Source organism: Lutra lutra, chromosome 2, assembly GCF_902655055.1.
Source record: "Lutra lutra chromosome 2, mLutLut1.2, whole genome shotgun sequence".
NCBI classification, from domain to species: Eukaryota; Metazoa; Chordata; class Mammalia; order Carnivora; family Mustelidae; genus Lutra; species Lutra lutra.
This window is the reverse complement of record NC_062279.1, coordinates 182224315-182242528: the sequence shown is the minus strand read 5'-3', so window position 1 is coordinate 182242528 and position 18214 is coordinate 182224315. Positions and strand designations below refer to the sequence as shown.

The 18214-nt window shown below is 39.9% G+C and overlaps 1 protein-coding gene across 2 annotated transcripts in view; it reads left to right on the top strand.

The window, feature by feature from the left end:
* The window catches only part of TXK (TXK tyrosine kinase), a 61394-nt gene that overhangs the window by 33653 nt on the left and 9527 nt on the right, over nucleotides 1-18214 (top strand). For both annotated transcript variants that reach the window (XM_047719234.1, XM_047719233.1), the window contains 5 exons: nucleotides 3989-4068; nucleotides 5020-5147; nucleotides 12843-12917; nucleotides 15728-15899; nucleotides 17237-17453. In XM_047719234.1, coding sequence (XP_047575190.1) covers nucleotides 3989-4068; nucleotides 5020-5147; nucleotides 12843-12917; nucleotides 15728-15899; nucleotides 17237-17453 — 672 coding nt within the window. The remainder of the gene's footprint in view (nucleotides 1-3988; nucleotides 4069-5019; nucleotides 5148-12842; nucleotides 12918-15727; nucleotides 15900-17236; nucleotides 17454-18214) is intronic.

Sequence of the window (18214 nt, the reverse complement as noted above, 5' to 3'; positions counted from 1 at the left end):
TGGGGGTCAATTTGTTCTGGGACCCGTATATTAATGATTCTTATAGAAAAAATTAAAATGAGGTCCCTACTTCAAGCAAAAATAAGTCTTGGATGGATTGAAAACCTAATTAGAACAGCAAACATCTTTATATTCTTTAGGAGCATTTAACTGATTTATTTTTAAAGATTTATTTATTTATTTGAGAGACATTGAGAGAGAGAGAAATTGCATGTGCAGTGGGGTCAGGGAGGAGAAAATCTCCAAGCAGACTCCAGGCTGAGCACAGAGCCCAGCATGGGGCTTGATCTCAAGACTCTGAGATCATGACCTGAGCTGAAACCAAGAGTTGGTCACCCAACTGATTGTGCCACCCAGGTGCCCCTTTAGGAGCATTTTATTTATTTATTATTATTTTTAGAGATTTTATTTATTTATTTGACAGACAGAGTAGGCAGAGAGGCAGTCAGAGAGAGGAGGAAGCAGGCTCCCTGCTGAGCAGAGAGCCCGATGTGGGGCTCGATCCCAGAACCCTGGGATCACGACCTGAGCCGAAGGCAGAGGCTTTAACCCACTGAGCCACCCAGGCGCCCCTTTAGGAGCATTTTAAAGTTTTCTTCATATACCTCTTACACATTTATTTGTAAGTTTATGTAAGGCTTTCTTATTTTTTTGTTGCTACTATATATATATATATATATGTATATATATATATATATATTTTTTTTTTTTTTTAAACTTATGAAAGCTCTTGAGTTCTGTGAATCAATTTTGTAACAGAAGACTTCGGTGATTCAAAAATTTTTTGGTAGTAGCTTTTTAGTTGATTCTCCTGAGTTTCAAGTAGAACCTTATCAATAGAAAACAGTGATGATTTCAACTCCTTTTTACAATTTAATAGAGTATTTCTTGGTGGGGTTTTGTTTTTGTTTTTGCTTTTGTTTTTATCTCTCATTTAACTGCATTAGCTGCCATCTCAGAATATTAAATTCCAGTGCTGACAGTGGGCATTTCTTTTTCCTGATTTCAGTTGGAGTGATTCCCACAGAAAGCATAATGCTGGACTTGGAACGATATGGGCTATTGTGTTAAGGAAGTACATATATATAATGATTTTACTGAGAATTTAAAGAAAACTGATTCTAGAAGTTGAAATTTGTCAAATGCCCTTTCAATATCTATGGTGATGTTCATGAGATTTTTCTCCTCAGATCTATTAATTATATTAATAAAATCCCTAATATTGATTACTTTTTCATTCCTGCATGTAATCCCTCTTGGTCATAGTATACTATTCTACTGTGCTACTGGATTCAGATTGTTTGTTTGTTTTTAAGATTTTATTTATTTATTTATTTGACAGAGAGAGACCACAGGTAGACAGAGAGGCAGGCAGAGAGAGAGAGAGGGAAGCAGGCTCCCCGCTGAGCAGAGAGCCCGATGTAGGACTCGATCCCAGGACCCTGAGATCATGACCTGAGCGGAAGGGAGAGGCTTAACCCACTGAGCCACCCAGGCGCCCTGGATTCAGTTTGTTAATATTTAATTAGGATTTTTGAGTGGACATGAGTGAGACTTGTTAGTAGTTTTCCCTTTTGTACACAATTTTAACTGTGTTGTTGGTGTTGATATTAAACCCATTTTATATACAAATTTAGTTTTCCTTCTTTTCACATGCTCTGGAATCATGCAACATCACAATATGTCTCCATCGTGTGTGTTTTTTTTTAAGATTTTTATTTATTTATTTGACAGAGAGAGAGAGATCACAAGTAGGCAGAGAGATGGGCAGAGAGAGGGGGAAGTGGGATCCCCGCTGAGCAGAAAGCCCCATGCGGGACTCGATCCCAGGACCCCGAGACCATGACCTGAGCTGAAGGCAGAGGCCCAACCCACTGAGCCACCCAGGCATCCCTCCATAGTGTTTTTAATGTTGTAGCTCTTGTAAAATCTTATCCAGGGGAACCTGGGTGGCTCAGTGGGTTAGGCCTCTGCCTTCAGCTTGGGTCATGATCTCAGGGTCCTAGGATCGAGCCCCGTGTCAGGCTCTCTGCTCGGCGGTGAGCCTGCTTCCTCCTTTCTGCCTGCCTCTCTGTCTACTTGTGATCTCTCTCTCTCTCTCTGTCGAATGAATAAATAAAATCTTTAAAAATAAAATAAAATAAAATCTTATCCATTTTCCCATTCAGTAGGTCCATTAACATTCCCAGGTCTCCTGGAATGAATTTTGATAAATTTTATGTTTTGCTAGTTGATCACTCATTTCATTCAAGTTTTCAAATGTATTGTGTAGAGTCAAGATGATTCTTTCATTTTTTTCCTGGATCTTGGTGGCTTATTTTCTTAAAATATATTTTCCCTGTTATTTACTAATTAGATCAGTTAGCAAGTTACCTATTTCATTGTTTTTCCATCTATAACCAGATTTCGAATTTAATGCCTAGTTCTGTTATATTTTTGTTTTTATAATTGATTATTTTCTGCTTTTGTCTTCATTCATCTCATTCTTCTACTTGACTTGGTTCTTGTCCCAACGTGTGGAGGTAGATACATTTATTTTGTATTTCCTTTGTTTACTGTTGTAAGTAATAAGACAAGTAATAAGACAACACTGTTTGAACTATTTGGCAGTTTCTGATATGTGACAGGTCTTTATTACTTTCTAGATGTTTTCATTTTTACTTGAATTTCCTTGAGTTATATAAAAGAGAATTTAAAAATGTAATGCAGTAGTAGCTTTCTCCTTTGGGGCTTGTTATTAATTTCTACTTCTATTGTTTTGTGGTCATGTCTGTTGTTTGCACTCTCTCCACCTTGAAGAGGAGGTCACTACCTAGACAACTTGACTAAACACATGGTGTCTGTGTGTTTGTGTATATGTACTCCCTGCATATCTACTGCACATACAACTTGGTTCTTTACCTTTTATCTTTTATATCTTTTATCTTTTATATCTTCTGTCCTCTGTGGTGTGTAACACAATCCTTGGACACGGTAGGAATTCAATAAAAGCCAGACTTTTATTATTTTAAAAGGTTATGAGAGATTTTTTTTTTTTAAGTTTTAAAGTTTGACCAGAAAATGAGCCTTGTTCCTTGGTCAGCATCTAGAAGGAAGGAAAGACTGTGCTCAATGTGTCGTGCTCACTTTGAGGGTCACACCTTGGTGTTGGCTTTGGGCAGTTCTCAGGCAAGTTGTTGGCACTTCGAAAGTGTAAACTTTCACACGTTTGGCAAACTTCTGAGATATTTCCCTCTCCACAAGGGTAAACACACCCAGTAAAGGTGGAAATTTTTTTTTTTTTACACTCTCAAACAAACAACACAAACCAAACAGTCCAACATTCAATGTCATTTGAAAACCATTTACAGCTTTACTGGGGTTTCCCAGAGGATGTCAGTGGGACTCCAGTTCATAATCCAACATCAAACTTGTAATATTCTTCTCTCCTGCTGATTCTCTTCTTGCTTGTCCCATTCTCTGGAGGCAACTAAAATCACTCCTCTGCTCTTCTCTCCAGATGCCCCCAAAGCTTATTCTCTCTCCATCCCTGTCATGGATTCTGCTCATTTTTCCTCCTCCCTGCTTTTCCAGATATATTTCTCGCTGCTTCCCTCGCTCCATCTGCCACGTTGCTTCTTTTCTTCCATAATACAAGCTGCTGATCTGTCTTACTCTGCTTCCTGTCCATCAGCAATGTGTGTCTATTACCCTGATCAATATAACAGAAATAACGAAATGGGGTACAAGGTTGTCAAATGCAGAATTTTTCTTAGAAAAATCCAGAACAAGGTTTTAAAAATACTCATACATTATAAATTTTTGTCCCAATTAAATATTTTTGTAGGTAGGACTTCTAAACATATAAGGGAGATAAGATTGCATATATTTGTGAAAATATTCTCTTCCATTTGTAGGAAGTCAGTAGGGTTTGGTTTTTATTCCTGAGATGGAGGTTTGTTTTTCTTCCTAAGGAAGGACTAAATTTGTACAATGAATTGTTTTGTAGTCGAAAGAAGGTGCATTTATCGTCAGAGATTCAAGACATTTGGGATCCTACACAATTTCTGTGTTTATAAAAGCTAGAAGGTAAGCAACTGTGATTTTGATCACTTTAGAGGTAAAAATCCTTGGGACAGTCTTGTGGAGACACTTGTCACATGAGAAAGAGATATCACAGAACAGGAGACTGTTGGTCTGGAAGTTAGTACAACTGACTGGTATGAGTTGCATTCCTAACAAACTCTGTGTGTGACATTGATAAGTTAACGGGACTTGTCCCACCTCCTTTCCTCAACCACGAGGAAGTTGGCTTGGTGGTAGCAGGTAGAGGTGGTGCTTTCCTCGTATCCCTTGGTTTACCTTGGGGTTTACCCATAGAGTGTTCTGCACTGAGAAAGCTTCTTGTGCCTTCCTCCTGGAGGGTGTTCTCTGGCTGTGGGAACTCGTGGTCCCCAAACATAGACTGGTGGTGCCTGAGAATTAGCATCCTAGGAGCAACCCTCCATCAAGGGGGAATGGAAGATTAGCCTTTCAGCTCCTTTGGATTTTTGTGGGACAATTCTCAGATGTGTTCCACAGTCTCTCGGGGCTGCCCAGAGTCCCCATAGCTCATAGCAAACCCGCTCATCAACATACTCTCGGTTCTCCTCCTTTCTTTGTTTCATATCTCCTTATGTCCCTCACAGTAAAATTATTCACTCACTGAACTGACAGTGATATTCAATAAATACTTATAAGTGTCCCTAATGGGCTCTTCTGTTTTGGACACTGGAGTTGTGCACTCAACAACTTTGGCTGGAGTTATGTTCGAATCTAAGGACCCAGTAAGATGGCTCAGGAATTTAGCCAGTGGTGATGAGGTACTAGTTGACTAGTCAACATACTAGTTGACTAGTCAACTAACTAGTTGACTAACTGCAGCGTGTAGTGTCCCTAGGATAAACGTTTCAGAGGTGGAGTCCTGTTGCTTCATGAAATTTGACTTAGTTTCAAAGTGGTCTTTTGCTTGTTTACTAATTCACATTCTATTGACTATAGGAATATGGAGGCTACCATCAAACATTACCAGATTAAAAAGAATGACTCAGGACAGTGGTACGTGGCTGAAAGACACCTCTTTCAATCAATCCCTGACTTGATCTGGTATCACCAGCACAATGCGGCAGGTAAGTCAGGAGCTTCAGGCTGGGAGAGTCAGGGAGCCTGGCCCCCAGGCAGGCAATGCGTCTTTGGTCTCAGACACTTTAACAGGAACAAATACCCCTGCAGAGATCTGTAAGTGCTTGAAATACAACCTGTGTTCTGAATAATTCTCCTCATTGATGCTTTTTTGTTTTTCTAGTGAGGGGCCAAGAGGTAGGTTGATTTTTTTTACATTTCTGCCAGGTTAGAAAAATGATAGCTGGCAAGAAAAGCAAAAGGCAATGTAATCCCAATGCATTTGTTCTGGAAATTTCCATAGGGCTAAGTGTAATGGAATTTCAAGTGCCCTCGATAATCATGCTTCCTTCTCTCTTTGCCCCCATAAATTCACTCTCTACTTCAATCATACAGAAAATAGCCCTTACATATCTCATTCTCCATTCCTTCCTGTTTTGGAGATTGCAAAAAGTTGTATAGGACACAGCTTTTCAAAGTTAGAATTTGACTTAAATAAAGCAGAGGCATCATTTAACCCCCTTCCCCAGGTGTTGTTTGCAGCAGTTGTTAATTTTGCAAATTTATCTATGGAAAGATAACGGATTCCAGAAAGTTCCACCACAATTATAATCACAGCTCTGGCCTTCAGTCCTCCCCCAACCTGTCCCAGACCACTTTGAACACATAGGGAGAATCTTCTTACCTCAACATTATAGAATTTGGAACCCACTGTAACTTTTCATATTATTTTGACTTGTTGCCATAAAGTACTTTTTAAGATTTCTCTCAAGAGAAGTTGTGTTGACAACAACAACAAAAAATCCTTTTGAAAAAGGGCCACTTTTCCATTACACTAGTTCTAAATATCAAGAGTAAATCCAAGGAAGTTTTTTATCCATTTTTGGGATGAGTCCACATGGATTCCAGACAGTCTCTGGGAGTTTGGTTAGACGGAAGTAGCAGCGAGTCTGAGTGGGACCAGGGAGGACGTATTCGTGTGTAGAGATAGAAACCCTTAGAATCAGGAGATCAGTTCTGAGTTTTTTTCTTCACAGTCCTCTTTTCCTTCCCTTCAAAGAAAAAGTTTGAGAAACAGAGTGCTTATGCTGGTGTGGTTAAAAAAAATACTAAGATCAGGATGTGCTGACATGAAGAGATGTTAGTGATAAGTTGTTTAGTAAAGAGAAAAAAGTGCAAAGCAGTATATGAGAATAGACTCCCTCTTTTGTAAACAAAAATACACACATGTGTGCATAGAAAAATTCTGTTAAAGTTTAGTTAATAATTTTTAAACTGAAAAGATTATAATGGACTACAAATTTAATGTTTACCTCTGGGAAATGACATGGGGGGGTGGTAAGGGAAGCTTTTATTTTCTGCCTTATGAAATTGCTTTAGGATTTGATATTTTTGTTACAATGTACATGAATTATTCTTATAATGCGTAAAAGATCACTTTTTAAAAAAGATTTATTTATTTATTTATTTGACAGAAAGAGCGATCGCAAATAGGCAGAGAGGCAGGCAGAGAGAGAGAGGGGGAAGCAGGCTCCCCGGTGAGCAGAGAGCCCAATGCGGGGCTGGATCCCAGGACCCTGAGATCATGACCTGAGCTGAAGGCAGTGACTTTAACCCACTGAGACATGCAGGCTCCCCAAAGATCACTTTTAAAAAGAAGAAAACTGGATCGGGGTGCCTGGGTGGCTTGGTTCTTTAAGTGTCTGCCTTCGGCTCAAGTCATGATCCTAGGGTCCTGGGATCTGATGTGGGGCTCCCTGCTTCCGTTCCCTCTGCTGCTCTCCTGCTTTTGCACTCTCTCTGTCAAATAAATAAATAAAATCTTAAAAAAAAAAGAAAAAAACGATTTAAACGAAACAACAACAAAAAGAAAAACTTCCAAGTATAGTCATATTTATTAGGGAGAAAAGAAAGTACAGAAGATATAAGAAAATAAGAAAGAAGGATGATAAGGGGAAGGGAATGGGATCCAGAAATAGCGATGTTTATTGAAGACTTACTTTGGGCCCGACCCTATTCTGAGCACTTTTATATGTATTTATTTATTTAATCTTCGGAATGATCCTGTGAAGTAGGTGCTGTTGGTAGTTCCATCTTACAGCTCAAGAAACTGAGGCATGGGTGGTACTCACGATTACACAGTAAGTGTTTGTGCTGAGATTTGAACTCAAAGAATCCTTGAGACCATGAGAACCATTGAACCCACTGGCTCCAGAGTCTGCTCTCAATGACTGCGGTAGCTTCCAGAAAGACACAGATCATATCACTGGAGGGTACTTTGGAGGGTCCAGTTTCAGAGGAGGCTGTGAATCAGAGCCCATGACTATCTTGTTGACTTTCTGTCTTCTGGTCAATTTAGTCATGGCAATCCATCTCTTTCCCAGAAGTAAGGAGAGTGCCAAGAGAGTGACTTCTTTCCATCAGAGAGATAGACTATCATTAAACCACTGGTAGTAAATCACAGAGTAAAATGTTTAGCAAATAAGAACTTTGAAAATTAGAAGCAAGTGTTAGGGTCTTAAAGAAATTCCTCGTTTTGTTCTTTATTGGGATCAGGTGTTGTAGAGTCCCAACTCGATGAGGGCTCTAACCTCAGCTAGGTCTTCACTGTTAAGTATCCTCTCCTGTTCTCTCTTCAAACTTTTACCATTCTTCTCAAGGCCCCTTTTCCAGTATTATCCATTGCCCTATCAACAACCCCCTAGCTGTCCACTTCATTAAGAAAAGTGAAGCCGCCTGTCATGAATTTCCTTAGTCTTGTCCTCTGACTGCCAAGCTATCATCCTTGTCTCACACCCTCCAGTGGTAGCAAGGCTAGTCTATGCTCCTGTTCCCTCCTCTCCTCTTCTGCTGGGACCACCAACCATTCACTCTTCCTTTCTTTCCTGTATCTCATCCATTTCTTCTTACTTTCTCCCTTAACCCTGTAAACATCCTTAAGAAAAGCCAAAAAACAAAGCCCTCCCTTGGTCCTTTCTTCTTTTAGATATTGGTCTTCAAAATCACAATTTTAGAAGACTGTGTACACATCCATTGTGTCCATTTGGTCATTTTCCACTTACTTTTCAAATGCCTGCAGTCTGGCTCTGCCTCCGTTGCCTCCATTGCCCAACATCTTACCAGTGACCCCATATTGACCTATAGGGTGATGCTTTTGTTCTTATATTTTTCAAGTCCTCTGTCACCCCTTGAAACTCCCTGCTTTCCAGACGTTTTGACACTGCCTTTTCTCATTCTCGAACTCAGATCATTCCTTAAAGTTCTTCCCAGTGGGTCTTACTTCTACTCTTCCCTTAAACATTGGTATTCTGCAGGGATCTGTCCCCGATCACCCTAGACTTTTCTCTTTGCAGAATTCTTCTGCCTGATAGTCCCAGGCACTTGCAATCCTACGGTCCCTGAATCAGTGATGGTATGGAACTCTTCATCTTAACCACTGCTTTCGCTCCAAACCTACTCTTCCTGTTGTCTATTTCAGATAATAGTGTCATCATCCTGCCAGTTACAGGGGCTGGAAACAGGAGTCACAAGAGATGATCTCATTATCCTTAATGGATAACTTCTTTCCTCCTCCCCTTCCCCTCTGTCTCCTCTCCCTCCCCTCCCTTTCCCCATCCTTCTCCTCCCTCTTTTCCTTCCCCTGCCTCCTCTTTCTCCTCCTTCTCCTCCTTCTTCTCTTCAGTTATTAGAAAACTTTCTTTTATTGAAGTGTATTTACCACGCAATAGTATATTCAGGTATATAACATAGTGATTCAACATTTATATACATTACAAAGTGATCACCACAATAAATCTAGCTACCATCTGTCACCATACAAAGTTATCACATATTATTAACAATATTCCCTATGCTATACATTGTATCCCCTACAAAAAAATTATCTTTCAATCCCCTTTCCCTATTTTGCCCATCCTACCACCCCCAACCTCTCACTTTAGCAACCACCAGATTGTTCTATTCCTCTGAGTATATTTCTGTTTTGTTTTGTTTTCTTGCTTTTTTTTTTTTTAGATGTCACATAGAAGTGAATTCATACAGTATTTGTCTTTTTCTCTCTGATGTTTTCACTTAGTCTAATATCTTCTAGGTCCATCCATGTTGTTGTAAGTGACAAGATTTTACTCTTTCTTATGGCTGAAGGCTATTTCATTATTCCAGCCATACATTCTTTATCTGTTCATCTCTCTGTCATCTCTGCTGACACTGGAGTTGCTTCTGTATTTTTTCTGTTTAAATAATGCTGCAGTGAACATAAGGGTGCATATGTCTTTTCAAATTAGTGCTTTTTATTTCTTTGGAGAAATACCCATAAGTGGAATTGCTGGATGGTATGGCAGCTTTATTTTATTTTTAAAATATTTTATTTATTTATTTGACAGACAGAGATCACAAGTAGGCAGCGAGACAGGCAGAGAGTGAGGAGAAAGCAGGCTCCCTGCTGAGCAGAGAGCCCAATCCGGTGTGGGGCTCCATCCCAGGACCCCGGGATTATGACCTGAGCCGAAGGCAGAGGCTTTAACCCACTGAGCCAACCCAGGTGCCTGGCAGTTTTATTTTTAGTTTTTTTGGAGGCACCTCCATACTGTTTTCCATGGTGGCCACACTGTTTTTCATTCCCACCAACAGTGCGTGAGGATTCTCTTTGCTTTGCATCTCTTCACTTCGCCAACACTTGTTGTTTCTTGTCTGATTGGTACTAGCCATTCCGACAGGTGCGAGGTGATACCTCATTGTATATTTGATTTGCATCTCCCTGATGATGAGTGATGCTGAGTAGCTTTTCATGTATCTGATGACCATCTGTATGTCTTTTGGGGGAAATATCTACTTGGGTTCTCTGTCCATCTTTTACATTGGATTGTTTGGTCTTTTTTTTTTTTGATACTGAGTTGTTTGAATTCTTTATATATTTTGGATATTACTTCTTTTCAGTCATAATATTTGCAAATACCTTCTGCCATTCAAGCAGGTTGCCATTTTGTTTTGTTGATGGTTTCCATCACTGTGCAAAAGCTTTTTAGTTTGATGTAGTCCCATTTGTCTATTTTTGCTTTTGTTGACTTTGCCTAAGGAGACAGATGAAAAAAATATTGCTTAGACTGATGCCCAAGAGCTTATTACCTATGGTTTCTTCTGGGCGTTTGATCTTTTCTGGTCTTGCACTTAAGTCTTTAATCCATTTTGAGTGTGTGTGTGTGTGTGTGTGTGTGTGTGTATAGTATAAAAAACTGGTCTGCTTTCATTCTTTTGCATATAATTGTCCAGTTTTCCCAGCACTATTTATTAAGGAGACTTCCGATGGGTATCTTTTCACCGTTGTATGTGTTTGTCTTCTTTGTCAAAGAGTAACTGACCATATAAGCTTGGGTGTATTTCTGGACTTCCTGTTCTGTTCCATTGATCTGTGTGTCTGTTTTTGTGCTGGTAACATCCTGTTTCAATTCTTATAGCTTTGTAGTATAGTTTGAAATCAGGGAGTGTGATACTTCCAGCTTTGCTTTTCTCTCTCAAGACTGCTTTGGTTATTCAGGGCCTTTTGTGAGTCCATACAAATTTTAGTACTATTTGTTCTAGAACTTTCGCTTAATTATCAAGTGCAATGAATTTCATATCCAAAGTATGTCTCATATAGGTTCCTGCCTCTCTGTCTCCCAGCACTACTCTAATCGTTGCTCACTTGGACAACCGTAATGGCCTCTTAACTTCAATGTTGACTTCATCTCAATCCATCCTCTATGCTGACATCAGAATGAGCTACCAAAAATGTAAATCTGACCATGCTTCTCCCTTATTTGGGAACTCTCCATGTCTCCTTCTCACTTGCTGGATGATGTAATGTTCCCTAACATGGCTTACAAGACCCATCATAACCAGAATATTACCGACCTCTCAAGTGTAATTTCTTGCCTCTTCTATCTCTCACCTTTTGCTCAAGTAGCACATCCTGCTTCATCTCTATGTATCATCTCATGCTGTTACCTTTGCCTGGAGTGTTCCTCACAGATTCTTTTCATGGGTTAACTCCATTTGTCATATTCATCTCAGGGATCATTTCCTTCCAGAAGATTTCTTTGAATCCAAAAATGTGTGAGGTGCTGTGTCCTGGAGTGTCTTGTGTTTCCTCAGCCCAGGACCTTCTTCTTTTATGTTAGAATTGCCTTTCTCTGCCTGTCTTCCCTCACTGAGATGGAGCCCCTGAGTACCGAGTCCTAACCTTATTCATCTCCTGTCTTCCAGAATCTTTGAGATCTACCTAGAAGACTGTCTTGCACACAGTAGGCACTTAATGATCCTTCTTTTCTTTCTCTTCTTATACTGGCCATGTTTGTTTCTGTTTTCCAGCCTTTGCCCATGCTGTTCCATCTGCCTGGAAAGCTCTTCTTCCTGATCTTTGTAAGACTACTCCTTGACAATGATCATTAGCATAGCTGTCATCTAGTCAGAAAGGCCTTCCCTGAGCACCCACTCGATAGAAGCTGTATTGTATCTACTCTGTTTACCCCTATCATTGTCTGCTTTTTCTTATGTGTGTGTGTACTTGTTTATATTTTCTTCTCCTACTAAAATGTAAGCTCCACAGGAACAGGGACCATCACTGGCTTATTCACTGCCTCACTGCTCTGTCCCACTGTTTAGATGGTGCTTGGCACAAAGCAGGCTCCAAATAAACATTAGTTGAAGAAATAAATAATAAATGTTTGTTGAACTAAATTGATATTGATGAAACAGAATACTACAGGTTGACCCAATCAAAAGAAATCTCATTTACTCTACCATGCTCTTAAAAAAAAAAAAGGAAAAACAAAACAAAAAACAACCCAACTACTCTCAAAAAGTGGGGTCAGGAAATGGGTACACTTAAACACTGTTGGTGGTTGAATGAATCAGTACAAGTTTTCTATATGTGCTTTGATCAAGAAGTCACATTTTAAGGAATTTATTCTAAGGCGATAATTTGAGAGGAACCTAAAAATTTATGTTCAAAAACATACAGCATTGGGGGCCTGGGTGGCTCAGTGGGTTAAGCCTCTGCCTTAACCCAGGTCATGATCTCAGGGTCCTAGGATCAAGTCCCACATCGGGCTCTCTGCTCAGCAGGGAGCCTGCTTCCCACCACCCCCCACCCCAGGCCTGCCTCTCTGACTACTTGTGATCTCTTTCAAATAAATAAATAAAATCTTAAAAATAACAAAACAAAACCATACAGCATATTTTATAATAGTGGCATCTTAGAAATAACTGAACTCTAATTTATAGTCACTAACATATATCAATGGCATATTGAGTGTAAAAAAGTTTCTAGGAAAACATGTACTTTTCTGTGAAACATATCGGGTGTATATATGTTTTCAAACACATATATAGAGATTACCTATATACCTATATTGCTATATTACCTATATTACTCTATATACCTATAGAGAACACCTTTGCCAAGGTGTTCACATGAATTATAACAATGTATGTCTGGCTGCTAAGATTTTGTGAGATCTTTACTTCATGTTTAAATTTTCTTGGATTTTAAAATGTGTGTACAATGAGCAAATATTATTTTATGAAAAATGGGGAAAATAAGTGAATAGACTAATGGAGAACACTTTTCCACCTAACTTATTTGGAGACCAACATCATCATCTAGTACACTGGTTTTTTTTTATGTTAGTAAGTGGCTTGAAATGCCGATTTCTGTCTCTCCCCAGGTCTCATGACCCGTCTCCGCTACCCAGTTGGACTGATGGGCAGCTGTTTGCCAACCACAGCTGGTTTTAGCTATGGTAATGTGTGCGCGTGTACCTAAGGGCGACATCAAATCCAGCAAAGAATCGACCCCAAGTTCCCTCTACGATTCTTTAAATTCTTAGCTTTTCTGAGATGTCTAGATAGGTTTCCTCTCAGTTTAAATCCCCCTTCTGAGATACTTAAATAAAATACATGCATCTCACAAGAGCAATTTAAACTTTGGAAGGAAATGTTTCGGTTTTGCTTCAAATTTCATTATACAGTAGCAGGAGCGCTTTCGATAGATTACAATCCTTTTTATTTGGCGGTTTGGGCTGTTGCTGACTGGATACAAGGATGACCGGGAAGTGACTGCTGTCCAAGAGAGAACAGCTACAAAGAGCCACCCAGAGGGTCCCCTTCACCTTTTAAAAATACAACCTGTAGAGGGCGCCTGGGTGGCTCAGTGGGTTAAGCCTCTGCCTTCGGCTCAGGTCATGGTCTCGGGGTTCTGGGATCGAGTCCCACATCGGGATCTCTGCTCGGCAGGGAGCCCGCTTCCTCCCTCTCTGCCTGCCTCTCTGCCTACTTGTGATCTCTATGTATCAAATGAAGAAATAAAAATCTTTAAAAAAATACAACCTGTAGAAAGTTTAATTTGAACTATTTTTAGCAGATGTATATTTGCAACTCTGTAAGAATAAAGAAGAGCCAAAGAATTCTGTTCTGTAATTTGGTGACACTTTATTCCCTTAAGTTTCTCTCATTTGTGAGAAACAGAAAATACCTAGATAAATCATGACATCATTATATAGTGTAACAGATAAGCAGGACTCAGGCTCTCTATTTTAATTGGGATGGGAGAATGATTCAGGGTATTATGGGTCCTGGGTTATTCCTCTGCCCTTAATACTATATATATAATAAAAGTTCTGTCATTAACCATTTATTTAGGTAGAGCATGGTCCTGTTTAATTTTTAAAAAATAAACTTCTCAATTTTTTAACACTTAGAACAGTGCACAATTCATAACTCTATAGCTTAATTAGTTTTGCCTGGTTTTGACTATTTAATATGAGTGGAATGAGACACCGTGCATTTGTGTCTGGCTTCTTCCTCTTCCCCGGTGGTGTTGGGTGTGGCTGGCTCATCTCCGCTGGGGTGTTGTGTGACGTTCACGACTATACCACAGCTGATTTACCAGTCCTTCAGTAGATGGCCATTTGGGTTGAAACCAATTTTTATCTCATAAATAGCATCATTATGGACATTCTTGAATGTCTTTGGATGAGGTTCAGTATACGTTTAAGCTCCAACAATGTTGGCTGTACACTTAGGAGTAGAATTCTTGGGTCATAGAGTATGTGCGCACTCAGATTTTGTTCGTTTTCCAAAACGCTTATACCAAATTACACTTCAATCAATAGCATATGGGCTTTCCAGCTGTTCCACACTTTAACCCTTGCCAATATTTAGTATTCTTGTGGATTCTCGTCTTTAGTTTTCACGTTAGCCAATCTGGTGTATGTACTAGTGTTATCTCGTTATGGTCTAAATTTGCATTTCCCTGATTACTAATTATTTTGATCAACTTTTAATAGGCTTAGTGGCCATTTGGGTATCCTCTTTTGTGAAAGATACTCCATTCAAGTTTTCTAACCTTTAAAAATATAGTTATCTGCTTTTTTCTAATTGATTTTTTCATATTCTGAATAGGAATTCTTTACAGGTGACATGTTTTAGAAATATCTTCTCCCAATCTGTGGCTTACATTTTCCCTCTCTTAATGGGGTATATTGGATGAACAGGATTTTTATGAAGTGTAATTTATCAATATTTTCCTTCATGGTTATATTCTGTTGAATAAATTTATGTCACTATTAAAGTCATAAATATATTCACCCATGTTACTTTTAAAACCTACCCTACTATTGGGAGGTAGACCTTTACAATTTTTTTAAAGGCATTATTAGAAACTTCCACCAGATGGCAGTGTTACTATGTAAAAAGAGACACTAAAAAGGAAATTTGCTCTTTCAACTGTTTTCAAGAGGGTTATTTTAAAAAGTTCTTTTTGCCTCATTTGGCTTCTATGGAAGTGAAATATATCATAACACAAATTTCACTTCAAACATATACTTAGATACATGTGAGTTAGAATTGTAGCATTGGACGTATTTATTAGGTGAATTTGTTAGGCTTTTTCCTAGGAGAAGACGTGAAGACAGGAAAGCCCTTTAGGGGTGGGAGTGGACAAAGGAGCAACAGAAGAAGTGGTATAGGGGGAAGGTGGGGGAAAACAAATGTCCTGTGCCTCACAAGTTTACTCAGCAGGACAAAAACAAATGGGGACATACATATTCTCGGGGCCTGATCTAATTTTGGTAGGTTTGGTTCAGAAAGGCAAAGCTTTGCCTTTCGTCGTTTCCAAGCAAGTCAAGTTCATATCTTTTTCTTTTTTTTTAAAGATTTTATTTATTTATTTGAAAGAGAGAGAGATCACAAGTAGGCAGAGAGGCAGGCAGAGAGAGAGGGGAAAGCAGGCTCCCTGCCGAGCAGAGAGCCCGATATGGGGCTCGATCCCAGGACTCCGGATCATGACCTGAGCTGAGCCAGAGGCTGAAGGCAGAAGCTCAACCCACTGAGCCACCCAGGTGCCCCTCAAGTTTGTATCTTTAAACTTGAATTCTGGAATTACACATGGAAACGACCATGACAGCATTAAAAATGGTTGCCCTTCTGCTCCCCTCATTCATAAAAATTTTAACTTCTTTGTAAAGGAATAGAGTAGGTCTAGATAATTCCTGAATCTTTTCTAGCTCTAAAATTTTTCCCTACTCGTAACAAGGATGTTTTCTTTTTCTAGAAAAATGGGAGATCGATCCTGCTGAGCTGGCTTTCGTAAAGGAGATTGGAAGCGGTCAGTTCGGGGTGGTCCATTTAGGTGAATGGCGAGCGCACATCCGGGTGGCTATCAAGGCCATCAGTGAAGGCTCCATGTCGGAAGAGGACTTCATTGAGGAGGCTAAAGTGATGATGTGAGTATGAGCCATGCCAGATAAGCAGCATGCGGCATTCTGGTGTCATGGAAAGAACATGGGTTTTGGAGCAATCACACTTTGATTTATGTCACAACTCTACTTGAGCTCGTGTGGCGTCCCTTAACTGAAAAATACACTTTATAAAGGAGAAAGATAAATCAGACAAAATATACATATACAAGATATCTATCTACAGGTTAAAATCATGTGGCGATTCTCTGAACGCCTCTTTTCCACTACCTGGTAGTGGTCTTGCATGCTAATCATATGGTAATATGTCAACTCATCACTCATATACATTATTTTAGGGTAAATAATCTCCCTGAGTCATTGACTTTATTTTGCCTCTATGAATGAAAATAGGTAACATCTCAAGTTGCTTTTGACTAACAGAGAAGTTGGTTTATTATGTATCTTCTAAAATTACAAACATTAACTTGAATATTGTTTTCCATGATGCCTACTTGGCTTAACAAAGCCTTTAGGGACTGAATGCTCTACTCCAGAAGAAACAATAAACTTCTGAAGTTTAGATCACTAAAAAGTTCTGTCTGTATTTTAATAAGCAACATTCAAGGACACGTGTGTATGTGCGTGTGTTTGTATGTGCGTGTATGCGTTTGCTAAATACAGAGCAGGGTTTCAAGTTGGCAAGTGTTTTTGGTCTCCAACTTTATCTAAAATTTCATTTTCAATGTCTTTACTTTTTAAAAAAATTTTTAAGGATTTTATTTATTTATTCATGAGAGACAGAGAGAGGGGGAAGCAGAGGCAGAGGGAGAATCAGGATCCCCAATGCAGGGCTCAATCCCAGACCCCAGGATCATGACCTGAGCCAAGCTAGACCCTTCACCGGCTGAGCCACCCAGGAGCCCTAATTTTTTAGAATTTAATTTTCTTTCTTTCTTTTTTGAATGCCTCAATCACGGTTTCCTCCCTTCAATCTGTCTCGAATTTTCATCTGAGCAGCTGTGGGCAGGAAAGGTGAAACTCAAGGAACAGGAGCTCTGTTAAGACCCAGGCAAGGAGAAGTGGCCATGAGGAAGCCAAAGGCTTGCTTGCAGGAAGAAAAGCAGAAAAAACCAGAATATGGAGCACGTAATATTCTGTACCTGCAGGGACTTGGGGAGTGCTGCTTGAACTCTTGACCCCACTTATGCAGCACGTACAGTGGAAAGGAAACTGTTCTACTTTCTCTGTGGTTGGGTTCATTTTTCTCGTATCTTGATGTTGAAGATTACATACGTAGAGCTGGTAAATATCACCAGTTGAGTCTCCGCTCTTTAAAGGGCAAAAATGAGTCTGCTAACTGGTGTGTGCTTTTTCTTCAACAGGAAATTATCTCATCCCAGGCTGGTCCAGCTCTATGGAGTGTGCATACAGCAGAAGCCGCTGTACATAGTGACCGAGTTTATGGAGAACGGCTGCCTGCTGAAATACGTCAGGGACAGAAGGGGAGCGCTTACCAAAGAGATGCTGCTGAGTATGTGCCAGGATGTCTGCGAAGGGATGGAGTATCTGGAGAGGAACTGCTTCCTCCACAGGGACTTAGTAAGTCAGACATAAATCGGCCGATTATTCTCTGCCTGACATTGAGAAGAATATGACTATTGAGGACTTTCACTATTTGTTTTAAAGACTTTATTTCCATTTGTCAGGGAGAGAGAGAGAGAGAGCATGCACAAGCAGAGGAGGAGAGGCAGAGGGAGAGGGAGAAGCAGGCTCCCCGCTGAGCAGGGACCCAATGTGGGGCTCCATCCTAGGACCCTGGGATCATGACCTGAACCAAAGGCAAACGCTTAACCAATGGAGCCACGCAGGCATCCCAACGACTTTCACTCTTTTGAATAAAATACTTTTGGCTTAGTTTCTAAATGCTTTCCTATTAATGTAATTCTCTGGGAAATGGAACTTTATTTTTAATGGCCCCTTGATGCTGTGGCCGAGGGAGGCGCTGTTCTAAATATGCTTTCAAATATAATTAATTACTGTGCTTATCAACTAGCCAAAACTAATTTACTTTTCTTTCCTCTCACCTTCCCTCTCTTTTTCCATTACTTCCAGTTTTCTTCCTTTCAACCAATAATCAAATACGTGTTGAGGGCCCGTATTGGCCAAGTGCTCTGCAGGGCATATGGCAGTGCAGATCAGGCTCTAGGGGCTGCCCCCCTGCCCCCCCAGGTGGGGGTGGTTTGCTCGTAACAGTATCATAGCAGCATTGCTGACATCACTGAGGAGGACTAGAAATGTGAAATCCTTCTGTGCTGGAATGCTCTGAACATTACAGCCTAATAAAAAAATATTAAAGGTTG